This window comes from Pseudorasbora parva, chromosome 8, assembly GCF_024679245.1.
Source record: "Pseudorasbora parva isolate DD20220531a chromosome 8, ASM2467924v1, whole genome shotgun sequence".
NCBI classification, from domain to species: Eukaryota; Metazoa; Chordata; class Actinopteri; order Cypriniformes; family Gobionidae; genus Pseudorasbora; species Pseudorasbora parva.
Window position 1 is genome coordinate 40,291,314 of NC_090179.1, and position 24,903 is coordinate 40,316,216.

General features: G+C 41.1%; 2 protein-coding genes across 2 annotated transcripts; both read right to left on the reverse strand.

The window, feature by feature from the left end:
- Window positions 1-8,780: 8,780 nt before the first annotated feature.
- Window positions 8,781-14,740, reverse strand: LOC137084800 (E3 ubiquitin/ISG15 ligase TRIM25-like). The gene is made up of 7 exons (XM_067451269.1): window positions 14,604-14,740; window positions 11,423-11,998; window positions 11,207-11,302; window positions 10,555-10,788; window positions 10,277-10,427; window positions 10,113-10,172; window positions 8,781-9,976 (listed from the first exon to the last, which is right to left on the reverse strand). The coding sequence occupies exons 2-7, from the start codon at window positions 11,981-11,983 to the stop codon at window positions 9,444-9,446; spliced, it is 1,635 nt and encodes a 544-aa protein (XP_067307370.1). The 5' UTR covers window positions 11,984-11,998; window positions 14,604-14,740; the 3' UTR covers window positions 8,781-9,443.
- Window positions 14,741-15,063: 323 nt separating this feature from the next.
- On the reverse strand, window positions 15,064-24,531 carry LOC137084802 (E3 ubiquitin/ISG15 ligase TRIM25-like). Its single transcript, XM_067451272.1, has 7 exons — window positions 24,400-24,531; window positions 23,357-23,943; window positions 23,083-23,194; window positions 22,740-22,960; window positions 16,582-16,732; window positions 16,452-16,496; window positions 15,064-16,311 (listed from the first exon to the last, which is right to left on the reverse strand). Exons 2-7 carry the CDS (start codon window positions 23,909-23,911, stop codon window positions 15,779-15,781), a joined length of 1,617 nt encoding a protein of 538 aa, XP_067307373.1. The 5' UTR covers window positions 23,912-23,943; window positions 24,400-24,531; the 3' UTR covers window positions 15,064-15,778.
- Window positions 24,532-24,903: the final 372 nt, after the last annotated feature.

Genomic DNA, 24,903 nt, shown 5'->3' on the forward strand with positions numbered 1-24,903 from the left:
TTTACAGAGATGTCACTGCTTAAATTAGCCTTTTCAAAAACCATAAGATCATATCCAGAGCACAAACCTGCAGTAACCTCAGCCATAGTGGGTTTATTTGGCTTAATGGCAACCGCTTTACCAGAACCTGACTCAACAGCATCAGAGGCCACAACATCCTCTGTAACAGACACAGCCTCAGAATGAGCACTCTGAGAGTTCGGCTGTAGCATCTTCATCCACTTTTTCAGGACAGGCACGTATCAGATGACCAATTTTGCCACAACCAAAGCATTTCATTATGCTTTCAGATGTTGCATAAACTGTATAGTTAAAGTCCTCAACTTTAACATTAAAAGACAGATTAAGTTCGTCAGCATTATTCTTCAAGATCATATAAACCTGTCTCCGAAACGACACTACATGTTTCAGCAAGGGTGATTTGCAGCTAAGAGCAATTTCCTAATGGGGGAAACTATCTTACCAAAGGAAGACAATTCTTTAGCAATACTTGCATCAGAAACAAAAGGAGGCACGTTTGACAAAATAATCTTTCTGGAAGGGCTACTAAGAGGGAGAACAGGTGTAAGCGCGGCGTTAATTACGACTCCCGTTTGAACAACCTCGTTTGCTTTTTCAATCGCGTTTAAAAACAAAACAATCGCGTTATTCATTTTAGAAGCAGAAACAATAGCGTTGTAACCAACAACGTTGCCAACTGCTAGCGCACATTCCTCTACGGTAGGCTACATTTACACAAAATCTTAATCCCATGACGCCGAGTCAAACCTTCACTACCCGAAACACCTGAAGCAGCCATGCGTCCCGGCAAAAGAAACGCCGGGAGCAGACTCCCACAACTTTCACAAGAAAAAAAATAGTCTTCTTTAACAAATAACACACACAAAAACAAACAAACACAACACAACAAACTACAAAAAAGTTGGAAAGAGATCACTCACCAAGCAGTCCACTCACTCACTCCACAATCACTCGCACATGCGCACAGAGAGAGAGAGAGAGAGAGAGAGAGAGAGAGAGAGAGAGAGAGAGAGAGAGAGAGAGAAGAGAGAGAGAGAGAGAGAGAGAGAGAGAGAGAGAGAGAGAGAGGAGAGAGAGAGAGAGAGAGAGAGAGAGAGAGAAGCCACTTTACTTTCTGAAGCCACTTTGCTCTCTACTCTGTACTTGCTTAAAATCACCAGCATATCTCTCGATACCAATTGTAGAAAAGGCTTTGAATACATATGTAGATACATTAGTGCCCTCTTGTGGACTTTTAGATACCTTACGTTAAATGAGGTTTTTCCCCTTTAAGAGTTCAGTATTGACCCACAGAACGCAGTTCGGAGAGCTCTAATAGGGAATTCGCTGCCGCTGTTGTTGTTGTTTCAGAGTGCGTTCATAAACAAGTGAGTGACTTAGTTTATGTTATTCATTATCTTTAAAGAGCCATAGTTAATATGTTTGATTGTATTGCCGTTATTTTGTTGTAATCGCGGATGTGCGCCATAGCATTGTGTACCTATTGCATCATATGCAACGCTAGTGAAAGCATACAGAGAAAGTTAAATATTAATGTTTTGAGATACTTTGAGCCTCGTTGAGTATGTGTATGTTATTATGTACGGTAAAAGTGATCTTAAGCATGTTATTTAGGCAATACGTGTCGATTATCCCGAGCTCACGTGGCAGATAAAGTGATGCTAATTTCACGAGTGCTAATCTAGCTTATGCATCACTATATATGTATAAGTATATACATATTGTATATTTAAGTGACAAAGTGATTTAATTATTGTTATTATTTACATTACTAACTGGGTATTGTTGTTTCTATTGTTTTAGAACCACTCATACCACTCATAATACAGTCCAAACTACTCTGTATCATTCTGCCATCCATCTAACAATGTACTACAATTCATCAAGCCATTAAAGTGTTCTTCGTCTCTGACCGGACGCCTTATGCCTGCTCATTATCCACCAGCACCCACACTAGTCTCACCCACAAATGGTCCTTCGAGCCGGATCTGAGGAGCTGTCATAAGAATGATGGATCAAAGTGATACAGATTCAAGACATGTCCTTCATGAGCCCACCGTCAGACCTAGACGATCGGTGCGACTCCCTAGCTACCTTTCGGACTTCGAACTCACTGATCATCAACCGAGGTTCCAATCAAGACAGAGAGTAGATTCTTCCCCTGAGATGAGTGATGATTCAGAACTGTTAGGAGCAGCTGCACCCAAGTTAGCCCACTCCACCATCGAGTATAGAGCCAGCATGCAGTCCAAGCAGCCTCTGATAGAGTGGAGTCCCAGTAGTGAGTACGAACAACAGCGAGCACATACTTACCCAGTCCCAGAGCTGTCAGCAGAAGTTCTAGTAGAGTTCCAGCAGTTACGTAAAGAGACAGATGAACTGCGACGTCGTTCCTCTGAACAGATAAGGAAACTGGAGGAGCGGAATGAGGCCCTGGAAGCACAGTTGAGCTTACTTGCAGTGAGTGATAGATCCAGTCACCATCCACAGAGCACATCTTCCCCTGTTCCTCAACCTCGCGTCCGTAATCAGCAGATCACTACAGATAACAGGCCCATCCCTCTGCCAAGATTCAAACTTTCTCAGAGAATGAGTGAAAACACAGCTGAATCATTCAGACAAGATCGCCTGCATGACTTAGAAAGGAGACTTCAGCAGCTGGAGAGAACATCACAGCTTACTAGTTCTCGACCCACACCGCGTCAGACTTTCCATCAGACACCTCATGACAGAGGCGAGGATAGCAGAAGTGGCTACAGCTCGAACAGAGTACGTCTTCCTCCCAGTCAAGAGACCACCTATAGGGGACCAGCTCCCACCATCCCAAACTTTTGTAGGCCAGATCCTAGAGAGTTTTCGCGGCTGCGCATAGCTCTGGAGAACATCCTGCCAGCAGACGCTACAGAGAGATTCAAATACCAAATTCTCGTCGATCACCTGAAGTTAGAGGAGGCATTGCTGATTGCTGACTCTTATTGCAACTCATCATTCCCCTTCTCAGAGACTATGGAGGCGCTTAACCAACAGTATGGACAACCCCACCAGTTGGCCCTTCAGAGAATAGCTGAGCTTATGGATGGTCCGAATGTCAGTCATGGTGATGTGAGAGCCTTCAGGATGTTCGCATTGAAAGTTCGCTCACTAGTGAGTATGCTTCAGCAACTGGGAAATAAAGGATACATGGAACTTGAGTGCGGTTCCCATGTATCAAGGCTGTTGTGTAAGCTTCCGCATGATCTACAAACTAGTTTTCGACGGTCTGTCCATCCACAACAAGTTCCCATTCCAACCTTGCTAGACCTATCAACATGGTTAGAGTTTGAGCTGCAGGTTCAAGAAGATAGCACCAGGTTCTATCCACTAGCAAGCAAGCCTGTACCCATTCACAAGAGGGGACCTCAGAGAGACTCGAGACAGCCAGTCAAGGCCACAAGTATCTTCCTTGGCACAGAGAAAGAAATTAGCGATCCGCTAGTTAAAGTTCCCGACCCCAAGCCCAGAGACAGGAAAGTGTTCTGCCCATACTGCGATGCTCAAGACCACTACCTGAATGGGTGTGCTAGTTTCCAGAGACTGAATAGAGATCAGAAAGTGCAGTGGATCCAATCACACAAGAGATGTTGGCGTTGTGGAAGAGCCCATCAAGCCGCACAATGTAACCTCAGGACACTTTGCAAGAGTTGTAATCGCCGACACCTTAACGTCCTTCATGAGGTTAATGATAGAGGCTTTGTGAAGACACCAGAGAGACCTACGATCGGACCTTCCGAAAGTTGTTTGGTAAACACGACCACAGAGACATTGTACCTAGATCGTCCCACTGACAGCCGGCGTGTTTTGTTGAAGATCTGTAAAGTGCTGTTGAGAAATGGAAATCACTGTCTAGAGACTTATGCCCTCTTAGATGATGGTTCCGAACGTACCATCCTCCTTCATTCTGCAGCACAGCAACTCGAATTGACTGGTCGGCCAGAAGAGCTTGTATTACGCACAGTAAGACAAGACCTCCACAAGCTGCGAGGTGCATCAGTGACCTTCACAGTGTCGCCAGCTTCTCAACCTAAGACCTCATTCAGGATCCATCAAGCCTTTACTGCAGAGACTCTGGGATTAGCTGAGCATACGTACCCAGTAGAGGAGTTACAAAGTAAATTCCACCATCTACAAGGTCTACAGTTACCGCATGTTCAATCCGTCCAACCACTCCTCCTTATAGGGTCGGATTACCCTGCTCTTATCACTCCAGTAGAACCAGTCCGTCTCGGCCCGCCTAATGGCCCTGCTGCCATCAAGACCCGACTAGGTTGGACACTTCAAGGTCCAACTCAAGAGATCAAACATCGCCTGCCTAGCCAACAGTGCCTCTTCACAGCTACATCAGACTCCTATACTGACCTGTACAGACAAGTTGAGAAATTGTGGCAATTGGACGTGCTCCCTTACCGCAGTGAGAAACTCATTACACGCTCAAAGCAAGACCACGAAGCCATTTCACTGCTCGAGTCCAAGACTATCAGAGTTCCCGTAGATGGAGTCGCCAGGTATGCCACACCCTTATTAAGAGTTAAAGATATGCCTCTCCTGCAAGCCTCAGCAGATACCACTCTGCCTTGTCTCAGAGGAATAGAGCGGCGATTAGCCAGGGACGCAGCACAAGCAGAAGCTTATCAAGTGGAGATGAACAAGTTGAAGGAGGCAGGATATGCACGGGTGATACCTCCAGGCCAAGTGGATCAAGCTGAGGAGGCATGGTACATCCCTCACCACATGACACAACATAATGACAAGAAAAGAGTTGTATTCAACTGCTCGTTCCAACATGGAGGGAAGAATCTCAACCAATTGCTTCTCCCTGGTCCCACACTGGGCCCTTCCCTGTTGTCTGTACTCCTGAGGTTCCGTGAACATGCTGTCGCATTGAGTAGCGATATCCGAGGCATGTTTCATCAGGTGCGCTTGCTACCAGAAGACCGCCCACTGTTACGATTCCTATGGAGGGACCTAAACAGAGAGTCCCCACAAGTGTATGAGTGGCAAGTTCTCCCCTTTGGGACGACGTGCAGCCCTTGCTGTGCGACCTTTGCGCTCCAGAAGCATGTCATTGACCATAGTCACCTAAACGAAGATGTCAGATACAGTATAGAGAAGTCATTCTATGTAGATAACTTCCTTCAGAGTTTCTGCTCCCAAGATGAGGCCAGTGCACTGGCATCCAAGCTACGAGATCTCCTAGCCACAGGAGGGTTCGATCTGAGACAATGGGCCAGTAACATTCCCCAAGTACTTGATCACATCCCAGCAGAAGCCAAGTCAAGTAGCCTGATGTTGTTGCTGACCCAAGGACAACCAGACACTCAGGAGTCTGCACTCGGACTACAATGGCAATGTAACTCAGATACCCTGGCCTACAAATATCGTCCCATTGAATGCTCTGCCCCTACTATGCGCCATATATACAAGGTTCTAGCCAGTCAGTATGACCCCTTGGGGTACATCATTCCGTATACCACGAGAGCAAAAGTCCTGGTCCAGCGTCTTTGGGACAAGAAAAGGGATTGGGATGACCCTCACCTTCCAGAAGAGTTGCTCCAAGCTTGGCTAACATGGGAGCAAGAGTTACCAAATCTTCAGCGCATCTCCCTTCCCAGATGTTACGTCACATCAGAGTTGGATAACCCACAGAGTATCAGAGACATACACATATTCTGTGATGCGTCTGAGCGAGCCTACGGCTCAGTAGCCTACCTCCGCACCCTCAGCCCTCAAGGTGATGTGGAGATATCTTTCTTGACTGCCCGTTCCAGAGTTTCCCCTAAGAAACAACAGTCTATCCCTCGCCTGGAGTTGTGCGCAGCTCTGACCGGAGCCCAACTCGCCAAGTTGTTGAAGGCAGAACTCAGTATCCCTCTGTTTCAGGTCACGCTCTGGTCCGACTCCACTACCGTGCTGGCATGGATCCAAGCTGAATCCTGCCGATTTAAAGTCTTCATTGGCACGAGGGTAGCAGAGATACAGGATATGACAGACCCCAAAGATTGGCGTTACGTTGATTCTAAGTCTAATTCAGCTGACGACATCACGAGGGGTAAGACGTTAGCAGAGTTAGCGAAGCCGAGTCGATGGTGTAAGGGACCACCTTTCCTCCTCCTACCCCCAGATCAGTGGCCTCAGAGTCCCCCCATACGGCTCCCAGCTGATGATGTAGAGCTGAAACAAGGCATATTTTGTGGACTCACAGTTCCTGTCACCGATCCGGCCTTACCTGAGAGCGACCAGTTTGAGTCCTATAACCAACTACTCACATCCACAGCCAGAGTCTTACACGGGGCGGCTAACGGTACGGACACTCTAACAGCTGAGGATTATAGAAAAGCAGAACTTGCCCTCCTTCATCAAGCACAGACCGAAAGTTTTCCAGTAGAGATTGCTCATCTGAAATCTGGTAAACCTCTACCTCGAAGCAGTCGTCTCCTGTGCCTTGCTCCAGAGTACGATAGCAATACACACCTCATCAGAGTCGGTGGCCGTCTCCGACGTACAGATCAACTCGACGAATTCACTATTCACCCCATAGTTTTGGAGCCTAAACATCCCCTGAGCAGACTAATCATCAAGGACTTTGATGAAACTTTACACCATCCAGGAGCGGAAAGGGTGTTCGCAGAAATGCGTCGTAAATACTGGATATTGAGAGGTCGAGAAGCTATTCGTCAACACCAGAGAAAGTGCTTGGGGTGTAGACAATGGAGAGGTCAACCCAGCATTCCCAGGATGGCCGATCTCCCTCCTTCACGACTGCGTTTGCTGCAGCCCGCTTTCTACTCTACGGGAGTTGATTGTTTCGGCCCTTACTTCATCAAGATAGGTCGCAGACAAGAGAAACGATGGGGGATCATTTTTAAATGCCTGACAACGAGATCTGTATACCTTGACCTGCTCTATCAGATGGACACTGATTCATTCTTAATGGCTCTTCGAAGATTCATCTCCCGCAGAGGCAAGCCATTTGAGATCATATCAGACCAAGGTACAAACTTCCGAGGTGGTGTGAGAGCTTTACAAGAGGATTTTGCTGAGCTCCAGCCATCGCTACAGGAGCAATTAGCCAGCCACCAGATCAGTTTCAAGTTCAACCCCCCAGGTGCTGCACACTTCGGAGGCTGTTGGGAAAGAGAGATAAGATCCCTGAAGTCAGCCCTCTGTTCTACTATAGGGGATCAGATTGTCACAGAAGAAGTCCTACGTACCGTGCTAGTGGAAATCGAAGGAATTCTCAATGCAAAGCCCCTAGGATATACATCCTCAGATGTAGCAGATCCTGACCCTGTTACTCCCAACATGCTGCTCATGGGGCGGCATGACTCATCCTTGCCTCAAGTAGTATACCCTGAGTCAGAGTTGCTGAGCAAACGTAGGTGGAGACATAGCCAGCTTTTAGCAGACCACTTCTGGAGACGCTTTCTCCGTAACTATCTCCCAGAACTGCAAGTCCGCCAGAAGTGGCACAGAGAGACCGAGAACTTAAAACCTGGTACAGTTGTCATGATTGTTGATCATCAGTTACCCAGAGCTCTATGGCCAGTTGGACAAGTAACTAAAGTCTTTCCTGGAGAAGATGGGAGAGCAAGAACGGCAGAGGTAGAAGTCAAGAAGAAAACTTATCTTCGTCCAATCACCCGTCTGATCAGCCTCCCAGCCCTACCAGACTGAGGATCCCTTCGTGCTATCCCTTATGGGATAGTGCCTTTTCTGATTTCACATTTACCCAGAAATGTGGGGGCGGCTGTAGAAAAGGCTTTGAATACATATGTAGATACATTAGTGCCCTCTTGTGGACTTTTAGATACCTTACGTTAAATGAGGTTTTTCCCCTTTAAGAGTTCAGTATTGACCCACAGAACGCAGTTCGGAGAGCTCTAATAGGGAATTCGCTGCCGCTGTTGTTGTTGTTTCAGAGTGCGTTCATAAACAAGTGAGTGACTTAGTTTATGTTATTCATTATCTTTAAAGAGCCATAGTTAATATGTTTGATTGTATTGCCGTTATTTTGTTGTAATCGCGGATGTGCGCCATAGCATTGTGTACCTATTGCATCATATGCAACGCTAGTGAAAGCATACAGAGAAAGTTAAATATTAATGTTTTGAGATACTTTGAGCCTCGTTGAGTATGTGTATGTTATTATGTACGGTAAAAGTGATCTTAAGCATGTTATTTAGGCAATACGTGTCGATTATCCCGAGCTCACGTGGCAGATAAAGTGATGCTAATTTCACGAGTGCTAATCTAGCTTATGCATCACTATATATGTATAAGTATATACATATTGTATATTTAAGTGACAAAGTGATTTAATTATTGTTATTATTTACATTACTAACTGGGTATTGTTGTTTCTATTGTTTTAGAACCACTCATACCACTCATAATACAGTCCAAACTACTCTGTATCATTCTGCCATCCATCTAACAATGTACTACAATTCATCAAGCCATTAAAGTGTTCTTCGTCTCTGACCGGACGCCTTATGCCTGCTCATTATCCACCAGCACCCACACTAGTCTCACCCACACCAATGATCTAGTTAAATGGTTTGTAATAACTAATAAAATATGTGTTTCTTTGTTTCTAACACACTTCCAGCAATCGGTGTGTAAAATAACTAAAACACTAATGAGTTTATGTTTGTTGTACAATGTCATTGGGCATCAAAGCTTTCAGAAATCATTTATTGTTTTAACATGTGATGTTTCTTATGAGAACAGGTTTTCATTCAGCTGTTGTGGAGAAACACAATCACAGACGATCTTACACAGATCATGAATACTGGAGACAAAATGTTTCCTAAAACAGCCACAAATCAAATGATCACTACAATGCTATTAAAACAAAATGCCTAATTTGATTTGATTTTCTCTTTATTTGATCACAATTACAACATTTGTTAGCCTACTGAAGTAAGCAGAAAGATGAATCTGAAACAAACATTTATACTACTGACAGAGGTCTATGTTAAAACTGCCTCTTTATAAAGGTTTCAGGGCTTTTTCTCAGCTTTTTGTAAACCCTGTCAGATACTGTAGTTATGAAAAAGTAAAAACTATGCCAAATCAAAGTCATACCACATCCTGAAGTCAACTGAGTCATTCAAATGCTAAAATGAGGCCCAATATCTGTACCTTAATAAATAATGCCCCACGTAATTGATGCTGATGAACTGCATTAATTATTAAGAGCTGCAGTAAATAACCTTGACGAACATGAGTACAACTGATAACTAAGAAAGTACATGACTTTAATCAACAAAACCACAAATTACACTTCAGGTAAACTAATTTACATATACTAATTTTAAGAATTCAGAACTACCATTTCATTTAAATCAATATTTGATGTGTAAATCTAACTTTTTAATGATAAATCATGTTTTTAAATTCTGCTCTTCTATGATTCTGACAAATGAACCTTCTCCAGTTAGAAAAGCAGGGTATAAGGGTTCAGTGAAAGTGGTCTGGACTCTGTGAAGGAGAGTCATTGTGTCAGAGACGCTGTAGAAGGCCAGAGTTCCTGCTCTGTGATCCAGATACACTCCTATTCTAGAGGCAACAGGGACACTGATCTGTGCTTTAGCATGAATGAAACTGACATTCTGTTGATAGCGGGACAATCTCCAGGATTTTTTGTTGAAGCCAAGTCTGCAGTCTTCACCGTTTCCTTTACGTCCAATTCCTTTGTAACAAACTGCCACACCCCAAATGTCCCCACTGCACTCGACCTCCCAGTAACAGCGACCACACAAACCCTCACGACACAAGATATTTTGAAACTCATCAAACCGCTCTGGGTGATCAGGATATTGCTGATCTTGATTTGAATATGATATTTTTCTGTTCTCTTCTGACAGTTTGAGTTCTTTATGTGCAGTGTTTGCATCCAGGTGAAGTTCACAGAAATCTGAGGATGGATGCACACAAACACATATGGAATATTTTATTATTATTATTTTTCTAAAATTATTATTTGGCACGTTAAATGATAAACATGTACTTGTGTTTGTAAGAAAGAAAGAAAAAAGAAAAACTCAACTTACATTGCCTCAATGTATTTGGAGTCTTTGGTTCTGGAGTCTGTGCAACATGAACGTTTGACACTAAATAATGAGAAGAGAAATAAATGTAAAGTCAATATTTAGGTGTAATCCTATATATAGTACGAATGACACATTTTATATTCCAATAAAGAAATCATTCAGACCTTCTCGAGATATTCTGGCTGTTTGCTGTTGACAGACGTCCTCCAAAACCTCCTTAAACTCTGAGATTGAAATGTCTTTAAAAGACAGATGAGTGTGTTGAGTGATGGGAACATCTTCAAATGTGGGCAAAACACACACAGACTGACAGCTCTGAAATTAGACAAATAATAATTCAAACATAAGTTGTGAAGCTCAACGAATCTTTTCTAAACACAAAACAATCATGATACAATAGTGTTTAATTTCTGGACGGTTCTCAAATTTTTTGCATCATTACCTTCAGACACTGGATCTGATCTTCAGTAATCAGAAGTTTGTCGATCTCTGCTAGTCTTTTTCTGAGTTCTGTCAGCTCTTGATCCAGATGTTTGTGAAGTTCCTCTGCTCGATCTATCTCAGTCTTCTCCTGAGCTCTGATCTGATCTTTAATCTCAGAGCGTTTCTTCTCAAGAGAGCAGATGAGCTCAGTGAAGACCTTCTCAATGTCCTCCATGCTCTCTAGCGCTGAACTCTGACAGAGACACAAAGGTATGATCACACATTGACAGGAACAATAGCATGTAATTATGAGACCAATTTCAATGAAATTATCCATTATCATAAATCTCATATTGAAATCGAGACCGTGATCATGTAGATTGACAGTGAACTGATAGCTTTAATTAGTTTTCCAGCTACTTTCAAATATACATTATACAACTATAAAGAACTGAGTGACAATTCTGAAAAATAAAAAATAAAACCTTTAGCAAAAAGAACAAGCCTGAAATGGAAACTGTAAACATTTGCATGTTTTTTGTGTGTGTGTGTGTGTGTGTGTGAGTATGTTTTCAGCATTATTTATTCGCTTAAGATTCTCTGTATGATTCTGTAATAATCCGTCACTGTTAGAAGCACTGTAAACATCACTGGCATCTTCTGATACTCACTTTAAAAGACTTCACAGCTTCACTGAGTTCCCGCTGACCTCTCTCTCGCTCCTGGATCAGCTTCTGACACGCCACCTTTATCTCCTTTAACTCTTCCTGAGGATGTTAACGTATACGAAGGAAGTATTTCAGTATTTTAAATTGGTATAATAAAAAACTTTGACTAATATTATCAACTCAAGAAAAAAGTAATAACTTCTTAAAAATAATGATTACCTTTTTACTAGTCCATTCTGAATCCACAGCCACCACGTTGTGGTTTTTATGACCGTCAATCATACACAAGTAACAAATGCATTGATGATCATCCTGGCAGTAAATCTCCAGAAGTTTCCCATGACTGAGGCAAATGTTCTCCTGAATGTGTCTGGAAGCTTCGACTAGTTTGTGCTTCATAAACGCAGGAGATTCATAGTGAAGCTGCAGGTGAGTTTGACAGAAGGAGGCCAAGCACTGCAGACAGGACTTTACAGCTCTGTTCTTCTCTGTAGTGCAAACATCACACTCCACAGCAGCCGTTTGTAGGGACGTCTTCTGCAGCGTCTCCATCATCTCAGCTATCAGAGTGTTCTTCTTCAGTAGAGGTCTCTGACTGAAGCTCTCTCTGCATTGGGGACAGCGGTACGGCGGCCCCTGCTCCTTCTGGCCCCAGCAGTCAGTAATACAGCTCATACAGTAACTGTGTCCACAGGGAATCGTCACCGGCTCCTTCAGCCGATCCAAACAGACGGGACAGCTGAACTGATCCACACACTGACTCGCTGCAGACTCAGACATTTCTGAAGGAATAGCCTACATAAATAAACATGTAAATCATTAATGAATGAGCAAGTATAAAAATATAATAATAGATTTTATTTATAATGCACATTTAATTCCGAAGAATCTCAAAGTGCAACAAAGGGGAAAAAAATAACAAAAAAATGAATGACAAGTAAAAATATAGAATACTAAAAACAATCAACCAACACAGAAAACAGAACAGAAACAGAGCTGATGGTGAACAGAAACAGAGCTGATGGTGGAAGTCTCTGTAAGCTCCGCAGCACACTGTGGTCCACTCCATGTTTTACATTTCTCCCAGCGGCAGTGTCCTGATGACGTTGTCGAGGCATGACCGCTGAAGACCAGATGATCGGTCTTCATGACGATTCAGACGATGGGGATCGCCACAGCACCATGCAGGAGGCAGAACATTTTTACGGGCACTTCTTTGGACACACCGGGGTCCGCGCAGAAGTCCAAGCCGCTCCATGATCTAATAAGTTGCAATTAACCTTTCAAATATGTTAAGTGGGTATTTTTACTGTTAGTCATTTAAATAATTTAATATATTTAATAATTAAAAAAAAAAGTTTAAAAGTATCGTATTGGTATCGATATCGGTGATACTCGCCCATCCCTACTGATCAAAAGTTGTTATACATGGTTCTGGACAAGCAATTGTTTAAAAATAAACTATAAATTCATTGCCATACTAAGTACACACATACACATGCAAAACATTTATTTGAAGTATGTAACTGATTGCTATAATGGGAGCAAAAACATGTTCTGAATTATTTTGACTGATAAACTACCAATACCAAATCATGACATAGTAATGTACTTATAATGTAAATAATAAAGAATTAAAAAAAAACCAGCAATAGCCTATAAAGAACAGGTGCACAAAGTAAATAGATTATATGCTTGCATATATCTTATATACTTATATAAGCACTTATAGATTAAGTTATATACTACTAATATATGAAACATATGCTTTGTAAGACATCAAAGACTATTTTAACACAATTTAAACAGCAAAAATCAAAACGCGATTGTGTAAGAATTGTAATCAGGCTCTGAACAGATTCCCCAATAAAATTTCTTTCAGCCAATAGAATCGCTCTGTGGGGTCCTTGCGGACACGATTTCACAGGGGGACAGTCATTACACCGGATGATGCTAGCCCGGTGCAAACTTCAGCCTAGGGCTGGTCGATTCCGAAATTTTTGGAATCGATTCCGATTCCAATTCCTGTTTCCGGAATCGACGGAGTCGATTCCAAGAATCGATTCCCCACTGTTGTTTTCGATTCCTTTTCGATTCTTCTTTTTTTTAACAAAATCGATGGTGAACCTAGTTCCGGAGTGACCGCAGGATACAAGGATGTAGAAAGTATCCTTCTCTGAAACTTTATTTGTAAAATGATGATACGTTTCCATAACTCTGCTGAATTTTAAATGATGGATTCTCCTGAAATGGCCCATATAGCCCAGAAGTAAATGCGATTTAGCCTAATAAATCAAAAGGATAGCACATTATTCATGGATGTGCATTTATTGCATGTTTAAAACTACAAGACATGTCTAAAATGCATGTGCACAGTTAAGTTAAATGACTACATTCAAATAAGTGCTTGCACAGAATGTACGAGGTAAAATAACCACAATATTAAAGAAAAATAATTATATAAGAGTGCGCAGTTTATTTGTCAATCAGATGCGCGAGCAAGTTGCGTTCATTACTATAGCAACAAAGACTCGGTCATTAAGCTGTACTAGGCGCATTTTCTTTCTGTTATCAATGGATTAATGAAAATAAAAGAAAATAGAAAATTAAAATAAGACCCTCACATCTGCATCTGTAAGCAGCGCTCAAAACCTACCGTTGTGGATAACAGAACCATTTCACAATTTAGTTTTTGGAGTTTTTGTGTGCAAAAGAACCTTTTGCAAAAAATAAATAGACTTCCAATCATTATTAGTAAGCGAGAGACAAGTGAATAAAGAGGAGTCGATTCCCCGAGATGGAATCGATTCCAAACGTTGGAATCGACTCTCGATTCCCAACGCCTTGGAATCGAGGAATCGATTCTTTTTGGAATCGATTCCCAGCCCTACTTCAGCCATCAGCTCAAGCCCGAGGGAGACCACCAGTGAGCAGCCGCGGCGAGCAACATCAAATGTCCTTCAAACCAAAACCAACCGCAGCAAAAAAAAAAAAAAAACATCAGAGAAGCGGTGGAAAACGGCGAAGCGACGAACAACGTCCTCTCAGTGGCTGCCAGCAATCAGCAACAGTCCCATTTGTAGCTCTGACTGTTAGACTAGTCACAAACATAATAAAATAAAATAAAATCTAAATCTAATAGTACAGTAACATGATTTGTGGGTGGAGAAGCCGCGAACAGACAACGCCAGCGTCCTCTCCCCCACGTTGCCTAGCAACCCAAAATATAAGGCTTAGTTTTGTGTATTAGCATTAAATAATCTTTCACCCGAAGAATTAACATGACATCCAAATGAACATAGAATTGTTTTCAAATACATACAGTTAAATTATTACAATTAAATATTTCAATGCAACTAAAAAGACAATAAAACCTTTAGTTAAGGATTGTTGTTCTTACCTGCTTTGACAGAATAACAAGTTAAAATATTCCCTCTTTTACAGCTTTAACCAAACTAGAAGAGTGACGATCCTTAGGCAGAGGTTTGTGTAAGCAGGGAAATAGGTTTCGTTTCTCTCAAATCCACAAACTTCCTGGTTTTCAGTGCGCAGATGAGTGCGAGAAAAAGAGAGAGAGCGAGAGAGAGAGAGAGAGAGAGAGAGAGAGAGAGCGAGAGAGAGAGAGAGAGAGAGAGAGAGTGAGTGAGAGTGAAGCCACTTTACTTTCTGAAGCCACTTTGCTCTCTACTCTGTACTTTGCTTAAAATCACAGCATATCTCTTGATACCAATGATCTAGTTAAATGGTTTGTAATAACTAATAAAATATGTGTTTCTTTGTTTCTAACACACTTCCAGCAATCGGTGTGTAAAATAACTAAAACACTAATGAGTTTATGTTTGTTGTACAATGTCATTGGGCATCAAAGCTTTCAGAAATCATTTATTGTTTTAACATGTGATGTTTCTTATGAGAACAGGTTTTCATTCAGCTGTTGTGGAGAAACACAATCACAGACGATCTTACACAGATCATGAATACTGGAGACAAAATGTTTCCTAAAACAGCCACAAATCAAATGATCACTACAATGCTATTAAAATAAAATGCCTAATTTGATTTGATTTTCTCTTTATTTGATCACAATTGCAACCTTTGTTAGCCTACTGAAGTAAGCAGAAAGATGAATCTGAAACAAACATTTATACTACTGACAGAGGTCTATGTTAAAACTGCCTCTTTATAAAGGTTTCAGGGCTTTTTCTCAGCTTTTTGTAAACCCTGTCAGATACTGTAGTTATGAAAAAGTAAAAACTATGCCAAATCAAAGTCATACCACATCCTGAAGTCAACTGAGTCATTCAAATGCTAAAATGAGGCCCAATATCTGTACCTTAATAAATAATGCCCCACGTAATTGATGCTGATGAACTGCATTAATTATTAAGAGCTGCAGTAAATAACCTTGACGAACATGAGTACAACTGATAACTAAGAAAGTACATGACTTTAATCAACAAAACTACAAATTACACTTCAGGTAAACTAATTTACATATACTAATTTTAAGAATTCAGAACTACCATTTCATTTAAATCAATATTTGATGTGTAAATCTAACTTTTTAATGATAAATCATGTTTTTAAATTCTGCTCTTCTATGATTCTGACAAATGAACCTTCTCCAGTTAGAAAAGCAGGGTATAAGGGTTCAGTGAAAGTGGTCTGGACTCTGTGAAGGAGAGTCATTGTGTCAGAGACGCTGTAGAAGGCCAGAGTTCCTGCTCTGTGATCCAGATACACTCCTATTCTAGAGGCAACAGGGACACTGACCTGTACTTTAGCATGTACGAAACAGACATTCTGTTGATAGCGGAACAATCTCCAAGATTTTTTGTTGGAGCCAAGTTTACAGTCATCACTTCTTCCTTTACGTCCAATTCCTTTGTAACAAACTGCCACAGCCCAGTTGTCCCCACTGCACTCGACCTCCCAGTAACAGCGACTGCACAAACCCTCACGACACATTACGTACATACAACAATCAAATCGCTCTGGGTGATCGGGATACTGCTGGACATTATCTGAACATGACACTTTTCTGTTCCCTTCTGACAGTTTGAGTTTATTGTTTGCAGTGTTCGGATTCATGTGAAGTTCAAAGAAATCTGAACAGGATGAATGAAGAAAAAACTAATATTGAACAATGTAAACTTTGTTTCCAAAATAGTCACACTGTAACAGATCATATCCACTGATACTCATCAATTAATGATTTGTCGTAAAGTATCCACCACAGTCAACTTACACTGTAAAAAATAATTTCGGGTCTTTGCAACATGGACATTTGACACTGAAGAGACAAAAAACATCATACATTTATTTAGTTAAATTCTACTGAGGATGAATGGCAATACAATATATCAAAATATTCAGACCTTCTTGTGATATTTTAGCTGTTTGCTGTTGACAGGCGTCCTCCAAAACCTCTCTGAATGTTGTGATTGAAATGTCTTTAAAAGACAGATGAGTGTGTTGAGTGATTGGAAAATCTTCAAATGTGGGTAAAACACACACAGACTGACAGCTCTGAAATGAGACAAATGCAGCACCGTTTGTTAGGCAAGCCACATTTATTATATAGCACATTTCATACACAATGGTAATTCAAAGCTTTGCAGAAGGAATTCTTCAAAATAATTACAACAGATGCATAGGAATAAAAGGGGCCATGAATTGAGAAATCAACTTTCCCTTGAGCTTTTAATATATATAAGGTCATTGTAAGTTTCAGAGCTGAAAAGCTTTTATAGACACCAGGCCCAGAAAACAATCAATCTCAGAATGTGCCTCATCCGTAATAGTGTTGCGAAACACGCCTCTACAGAATAATAAGCACGTGAAGTTCAGTAGCCCCGCCCACCGACTTATGGAGCTGTTCGGATCGCGCTAGCCAGCAGCAATAAACATGTCGAAGAAGATTGCAAGAAATGGTGGAAGAACACAGTCGCTGCATAAGCTTCCTTCTGATCCTAATATTAGGAATGTGTGGTTGAACTTTATTTTTAATGAAGTTCCAGCTCACGTGGGGAAGACATTGTACGTGTGTTCACTTCATTGCACTGGGGTTCGTTTGTAAACAAGTCTCAAGTCGAGACGGATTTGCAGACATATTGAGATTAAAACACATTGCTGTGTCACCTATTTTGGATTTGACAGGAGGAATGGGGCAATACTAGCCTGACAAGCCAGACCCACATTAAGATGTTTGGTCTAGAAACTCACCATTGACAGGGCTCAATCCGAGGGGCGGATAAACGGTTGTCTTTCAAAACTCCCTCTGCACGGCGTGCACGCAATTGGACAGTGCTACCACCAACCAGAGCAACGAAGGTGAAGCAGAGCTCGTTGACAGATTAAACTTTCGCCATATCCGGTCGGCAAAACTCAGAGCACATCTTCCCTTCTTAAGAATGATTTCAGTGCCGTTCTTTGTTCTTTTCTCAGAGAAAAGCTCAACTCCAAGTCTTCCAGAGTCGCGGTCAAAGCTGATTTGAAAGACCGCCGTTCGCCATTTCTGTGTTTACTAGAGGCACGCAAGCGCAACTCTGCCGTCATTATGTTAAGCCCCGCCCACCGACTCTATACACGATGAGTTTGGCGTTTACAGCTCAGAAGTGTATTGAGAGTTGCTAGATGACACTTGCGGCAGATTAGATTTGCTGCCGCTAGGGTGCGTCTAGATTTCTAGGCTAGTGCAACACACTTATGTGAGTAAAACTTGTTTTTTATATGTGATAGTATTGCATTGTTACAGATCGTATTGATTATTTGCACGTGTCTAACAGAACATACCTTAGTACGCTGTCAAAGGCTGAAGAATCCTGTATTTGTTGGTTCATTGCGATTTGGATCAGACTAAGACATGTATGGGCCAAGGCTCACAAAGCCCAACATCCCAGGGCTGTGTGTTTTCCAGATGGCTAACCAAAACGTAAGCCCGTGGGCAGGCCGGGGAATTTTTAATAGTGAAATAACATTCATTTATTGATCTGCGTTGTTCACTCTTAAAACATTTGACATTTTACACACTTGACATTTGAAGAGAACAGTATAATTTTTTTTAAAAAAGCCAGTTCATGGCACCTTTAACAATAGCCAGCATAATAAATAAAAATAGCAATAAGAGTTGAGAACAAAAATTTATATAAAATATAGTAAAATAGTTTATAAAAAAAAGGAGGATACTGAGGGCATTCCCGCATTTGGAATGGAAGAAACTGAGAGTCAGGAGTAACGCTCCACGATTTATCGTAAAAGGTTTAGTTCACTTTAGAATTAAAATTTCCTGATAATTTTCTCTCCCTCATGTCATCTAAGATGTCCATGTATTTCTTTCTTCAGTCAAAAAAAAGACATTTTCTGAGAAAAACCAGGATTTTTCTCCATATAATGTACTTCAACGGCAACCAACAGGTTAAAGTTACAAATCAGTTTCAAAGGGCTTCGAATGGCTTCAAAGGGCTCTGCACGATACCAGCTGAGGAAAAGGTTCTTATCTAGCCAAACAGATGCCACAAATGCTCGACTTCGGTGTTCTGCTTTTGCACGATGTATGACCTCTTGTTAGAAAGGTCATGCCCGTGATGTAGGTGGAAGTACCAACAGTGTTAAAGCAAACATGCAAAGACTAAATGAAATGCCCTTTACAAAAAATAAGGTAAAACAACGATGTAGGACGATTTTGAAGTTTGAGGATATGGAGTTTTTTGGCACTGGGTCAGTACTGGGTCACGACCTTTCCGATGTGATGACATATGTTGTGAAAAAGCAGAACACCAAAGTCGAGCATTTGTGGTTAAAGGGGGGGTGAAACACTCAGTTTCAGTCAGTGTCATGTCAATCTTAAGTACCTATAGAGTAGCATTGCATCCTGCATATCTCCGAAAAGTCTTTATTTTTTTTATAATTATATAAGAAAGATGCGCTGTTCCGTGTCTTTCCGAAAAAAGCCGAGCGGGTGGGGGCGTGTCGTGTGAGCGGAGCTAAATAATGACGTGTGCGCGCTGCTGCTATTGTGTTGAGTCGAGTGCGTCGTAAAGCTGTGTCATCCCTAATAGCGGGAAAAAAACTTTATTCAAAATAAAAATATGGCTTTTAATCAGATACAGCCATACATCTATGATCCGGAATCAGACCCAGAGGCTGCAGTTGAACAGGAGCAGCAGCAAAAACGACTAGAGCAGGACGTCTCTATGTGGTACAAGTTATACACTAACTATATAATATGCTTAGCGGCTTGTGTTATTTACATATTTATACTTGAATTATATCGTCGTATTTTTGTCTTTGAAGGTATACATGTGGGAAGTGCAGTTGTGCACGTGTGTTTGTGTGTTTACGCGTGGTTTGTGTAGACAGTAAGCGGACTGGTTTTGCACGGCAGGCTAGTTAGTGTTTACATAGAAAGACATGGAATAGTAGCGCATTTGAATGAAGAAGGGCGCTTATTTAGTTCAACATATTTCCCCCCTCTTTGTGTATTGTTGTTTGGAGTGCTTTTACAATACACAAACATAAAGTTACACATATAGTGGCCAGCTAAACAAATGTACACGCACTACACATCGCATGCTCCATTGATCAATTAACTATACGTGATCATGTTTGGGCTACTTGATGAGCATAGGCAAAGACACAGACATTTGAAGCAGTCTCACTCACCGCCTGCGGTACTAATGTTGGGACTGCTCCATCATTCAGCATTAGGCGATCGGGAAAATCCGGCGTCGAGCTGGGCCTTGTTTATGAAACAGTCGGCACCGAAATGCAGCGAACAGATATAAACATTCGCGCAACTCAGTTGCTGATCCGGAAAAGCAAATTACATCCACTGTTGCCTTAACGCGGGGTTTTTGGGGAATCTGTGCAGGACTGTCTTGGTCTGGCAACCAAAAACGCACTTTTTTGGTGACATTATTATGTGCAAATCACCTGTCCAGCATCCTACAAGCCAGCGCTTTGATGGGCGTAGGCTGTTACTTTTGCTCTCTCCCTCTCTCTCTCTCACGCGCTTCCGGTAGAATTGTCCGTAAGGCCCATACAAGGAAATTCCGCCCCCATTAACGTCAAAGGGGACGCATGATCTCAAAAAACTTGCCGAAACTTATGACTAACCGGAAGTAGTATTTTTGACAAAGAAATACTCCCATCAAACGTCCACCTTAACTTTTGAAACTTTGTCTATGTTTAGTATGGGATTCCAAGTCTTTAACAGTGTAAAAAGATCAGTATGCATGAAACAGCATTTCACCCCCCCTTTAAAAAGTATATATATATATATATTTTTTTTAAATGACCAATCGGTTTGCTAGATAAGACCCTATTCCTCGGCTGGTATTGTATAGAGCCCTTTGAAACTGCATTTATTTGGACCTTCAACCGGTTGGTTGCCGTTGAAGTCCATAATACGGAATGTGGAATCCTGGAATGTTTTCCTCAGAAAACTGAAGACTTTTTGGACTGAAGAAAGAAAGACATGAAAATGTTGGATGACGCACAAATTATCAGGAAATTTTAATTCTGAAGTGAACTAATCCTGTAATCTCGATTCAAACACCCATGTGATCTTATGTCTTTAAATCGCAAGCGCCAGCAGAGCGTGAACAGCGTTTATTTTTCAGCTGCCCATGTTAATGAATGACAGGTGTTCACTGGCGCAGACCAAGAAGAGAAGAGCGAATGATTCCGAATAATTCGTATGGAATTTGACCTTCACACTCATGCCAGGCAAGGTAAGGCAACCAGGGCTCTGTACTATGATGCGGTTATATACCAGATTGGAAATTGTCCAAATATCCATTTGAGGTTAAGAATTTGTTTCTGCTCAATGAAAACAACGGTAACACTTTAGCATGAGGAACACATTTTCACTATTAAAAATGACTTTTGCCTCAAACTCCTAATGTACTGCTTATTAAGCACTAGTAAGGTAGTTTTGTAATGTTTAAGTTTAGGTATTGGGTAGGATTTAGGATGTAGAATATGGTCATGCTGAATAAGGCATTAATATGTGCTTTATACAGTGCATCCAGAAAGCATTCACAGCGCCTCACTTTTTCCACATTTGTGTTACAGCCTTATTCCAAAATGGATTTATTAATTATTTCCTTCAAAATTCTACAAACAATACCCCATAATGACAACGTGAAAAGTTTGTTTGAAATCTTTGCAAAGTAATTAAAAATTTTAAAAAACATGGGGGAAACACATGTACATATGTGTTCACAGCCTTGGCAAGGTCCAATGAATTGTCTGTAGACCTCTGAGACAGGATTATATCGAGGCACAGATCTGGGGAAGGGTACAGAAAAATTTCTGCAGCATTGAAGGTCCCAATAAGCACAGCGGCCTCCATCATCCGTAAATAGTAGTTTGGAACCACCAGGACTCTTTCTAGAAATGGCCGTCTGGCCAGACTGAGCGATCAGGGGAGAAGGGCCTTAGTCAGGGAGGTGACCAGGAACCCGATGGTCACTCTGACAGAGCTCCAGCGTTTCTCTGTGGAGAGAGGAGAATCTTCCAGGACAACAACCATCGCTGCAGCTCTCCACCAATCAGGCCTGTATGTTAGAGTGGCCAGATGGAAGCCACTCCTCAGTAAAAGGCCACCTGTATGCACCTGAAGGACTTTCAGACCATGAAAAACAAAATTCACTGGTCTGATGAAACAAAAATTGAACTCTTTGGCCTAAATGGCAAGCGTCATGTTGGAAACCAGACACAACTTATCACCTGGCCAATACCATCCCTACAGTGAAGCATGGTGGTGGCAGCATCATTGTAGGATTATGTATATTCCAGCAGCGAGTCTTCAGCAAACTTCTTTCACATTGTCCTTATAGACTATTTTTTGGAGAAGTTTGAGGAAAATAATGAATTTAATCAATTTTGAAATAAGGCTATAACATAACAAAATGTGGAAAAAGTGGTACGCTGTGAATACTTTGCAGATGCACTGTAATTACTATTAAACAGCCAATATCCTAGTAATATGCATGCAAATAAGCAACTAGTTAATAGCGAAAATTAAAAACCAAAAATAAAGTCTTTGACTTGAGTAAACTCAACTTTTTCGATTATCTTCCTATGAAGGGGAGATTTGTCTGTAGTTGCTTAAAATGGTTATCCAGATTGCTCTTTTTCAGGAGGGGCTTAACTACTGCAGTTTTAAGGGACTTTGGAAGAGTCCCAAAAATAAGTGTTTACCACTACTAGGCAGTCATCTTCTAAACAGTTTAACACAGTTTTGAAAAAAAGAAGTTGGGAGTGTGTCAAGAGCGCAGTTTGATATTTTAAGTCGCTGTACTGTTTCTTCCAAGATTTTACCATCAGTTGCCTCAAATTTGGACATGAAATTGTGGAATCTGGCTGTCCACAGTACAAGACGAGGAAATGCTGATCGCCTTTCTAAAATATATTTATCTTCTCAGAAGAAAAAAACTGAAAAAGATTTGTTTTTTATGTGAAAGCAACCATTTAAAAAATGGAAACATTGAGTATAGAAACATGGAACTGATGAAAGGTCTTTCATTACCTTCAGACACTGGATCTGATCTTCAGTAATCAGAAGTTTGTCGATCTCTGCTTGTCTTTTTCTGAGTTCTGTCAGCTCTTGATCCAGATGTTTGTGAAGTTCCTCTGCTCGATCTTTCTCAGTCTTCTCCTGAGCTCTGATCTGATCTTTAATCTCAGAGCGTTTCTTCTCAAGAGAGCAGATGAGCTCAGTGAAGACCTTCTCAATGTCCTCCATGCTCTCTAGTGCTCTGTCAGACACAAAGATCAGATTTTCCTACAGCACTTGCACGCGGTTGCCCCTTGTTTGTTTTGTTGCTTCTATTGTACATGTGTGTGTCAAACAAACTTTAAAACTAAAGAACGCATTAAGAAACTTACTTTAAGAAACTTCTCAGCTTCACTGAGTTCCCGCTGACCTCTCTCTCGCTCCCGGATCAGATTCTGACACACCACCTTTATCTCCTTTAACTCTTTCTGAGGATGTTAACATAAAAAAAATAACTATAATAAAAACTGGAAAAAATAGACAACACCTTTCCAGTCTGGTAAAGGCATGTAAAAAGGTTATTTGAAATTATAGCCAATATGCAATTTAATAATAAAAAATATGTATGTTAAGTATTGTTGATATTATACCTTTTTACTAGTCCATTCTAAACCCACAGACACCACACTGTGACCATTATGATTATCAATACACAAACAACAAATGCATTGATGATCATCCTGACAATAAATCTCCAGAAGTTTCCCATGACTGAGGCAAATGTTCTCCTGAGTGTGTCTGGAAGCTTCGACTAGTTTGTGCTTCATAAACGCAGGAGATTCATAGTGAAGCTGCAGGTGAGTTTGACAGAAGGAGGCCAAGCACTGCAGACAGGACTTTACAGCTCTGTTCTCTGTAGTGCAAACATCACACTCCACAGCAGCCGTTTGTAGGGACGTCTTCTGCAGCGTCTCCATCATCTCAGCTATCAGAGTGTTCTTCTTCAGTAGAGGTCTCTGACTGAAGCTCTCTCTGCATTGGGGACAGCGGTACGGCGGCCCCTGCTCCTTCTGGCCCCAGCAGTCAGTAATACAGCTCATACAGTAACTGTGTCCACAGGGAATCGTCACCGGCTCCTTCAGCCGATCCAAACAGACGGGACAGCTGAACTGATCCACACACTGACTCGCTGCAGACTCAGACATTTCTTTGTGGATAGTCTGTCCTCAAATAGAAACTGCTCTGCCAGAAGTAAATCATTACAGTATAAATACATAAAGTACAAAATATGTAAATCATTAACAATAGAGTAAGTTTAAAAATCTACAAAATCCTTCCGGTTTTGTGTGTTAATATAAAAATAAGTTCACAATTTAAAATACAAGTAAAACATTTAAGTAAAACTAAATTCTGTGTAAAAACATTCTGTCAAATTAATACAGTACATTGTGCCCTATTCTTACAGATTTGTATGTATGTGTGTGTGTGTGTGTGTGTGTATGTAAAAGAATAAACATGACATCATGATTATCATATAATTATGATCAAACACATAGAGTAAGTCTTTTACTATACATAGAGTTTACAAAGTCTTTTTTCAATGCAAGCCAAATGACAATAAAACAAAAGTTAAGATAAAAAGTAATTAAAAATAAAATAAAAAGCAAAGTTAAGTTAAGGATTGTTGTTTTACCTGCTTTGACAGAATAACAAGTTAAAATATTCCCTCTTTTACAGCTTTAACCAAAGTAGAAGAGTGACGATCCTTAGGCAGAGGTTTGTGTAAGCAGGGGAATATGTTTCATTTCTCCCGAATCCACAGACTTACTAGTTTTCAGTGTGCATGAGAGAGAGAGAGAGAGCGAGAGAGAGAGAGAGAGAGAGAGAGAGAGAGAGAGAGAGAGAGAGAGATACTGCTAATGTGAAGCCACTTTGCTCTCTACTCTGTACTTTGCTTAAAATCACAGCATATCTCTCGATACCAATAATCTTCAACCAAACTAGAAGAGTGATGATCCTTAAGCAGAGGCTTGTGTAAGCAGGGAAATAGGTTTCGTTTCTCCTGATTCAACAGACTTCCTGGTTTTCAGTGTGCATGAGAGAGAGAGAGAGAGAGAGAGAGAGAGAGAGAGAGAGAGAGAGAGAGAGAGAGAGAGATACTGCTAATGTGAAGCCACTTTGCTCTCTACTCTGTACT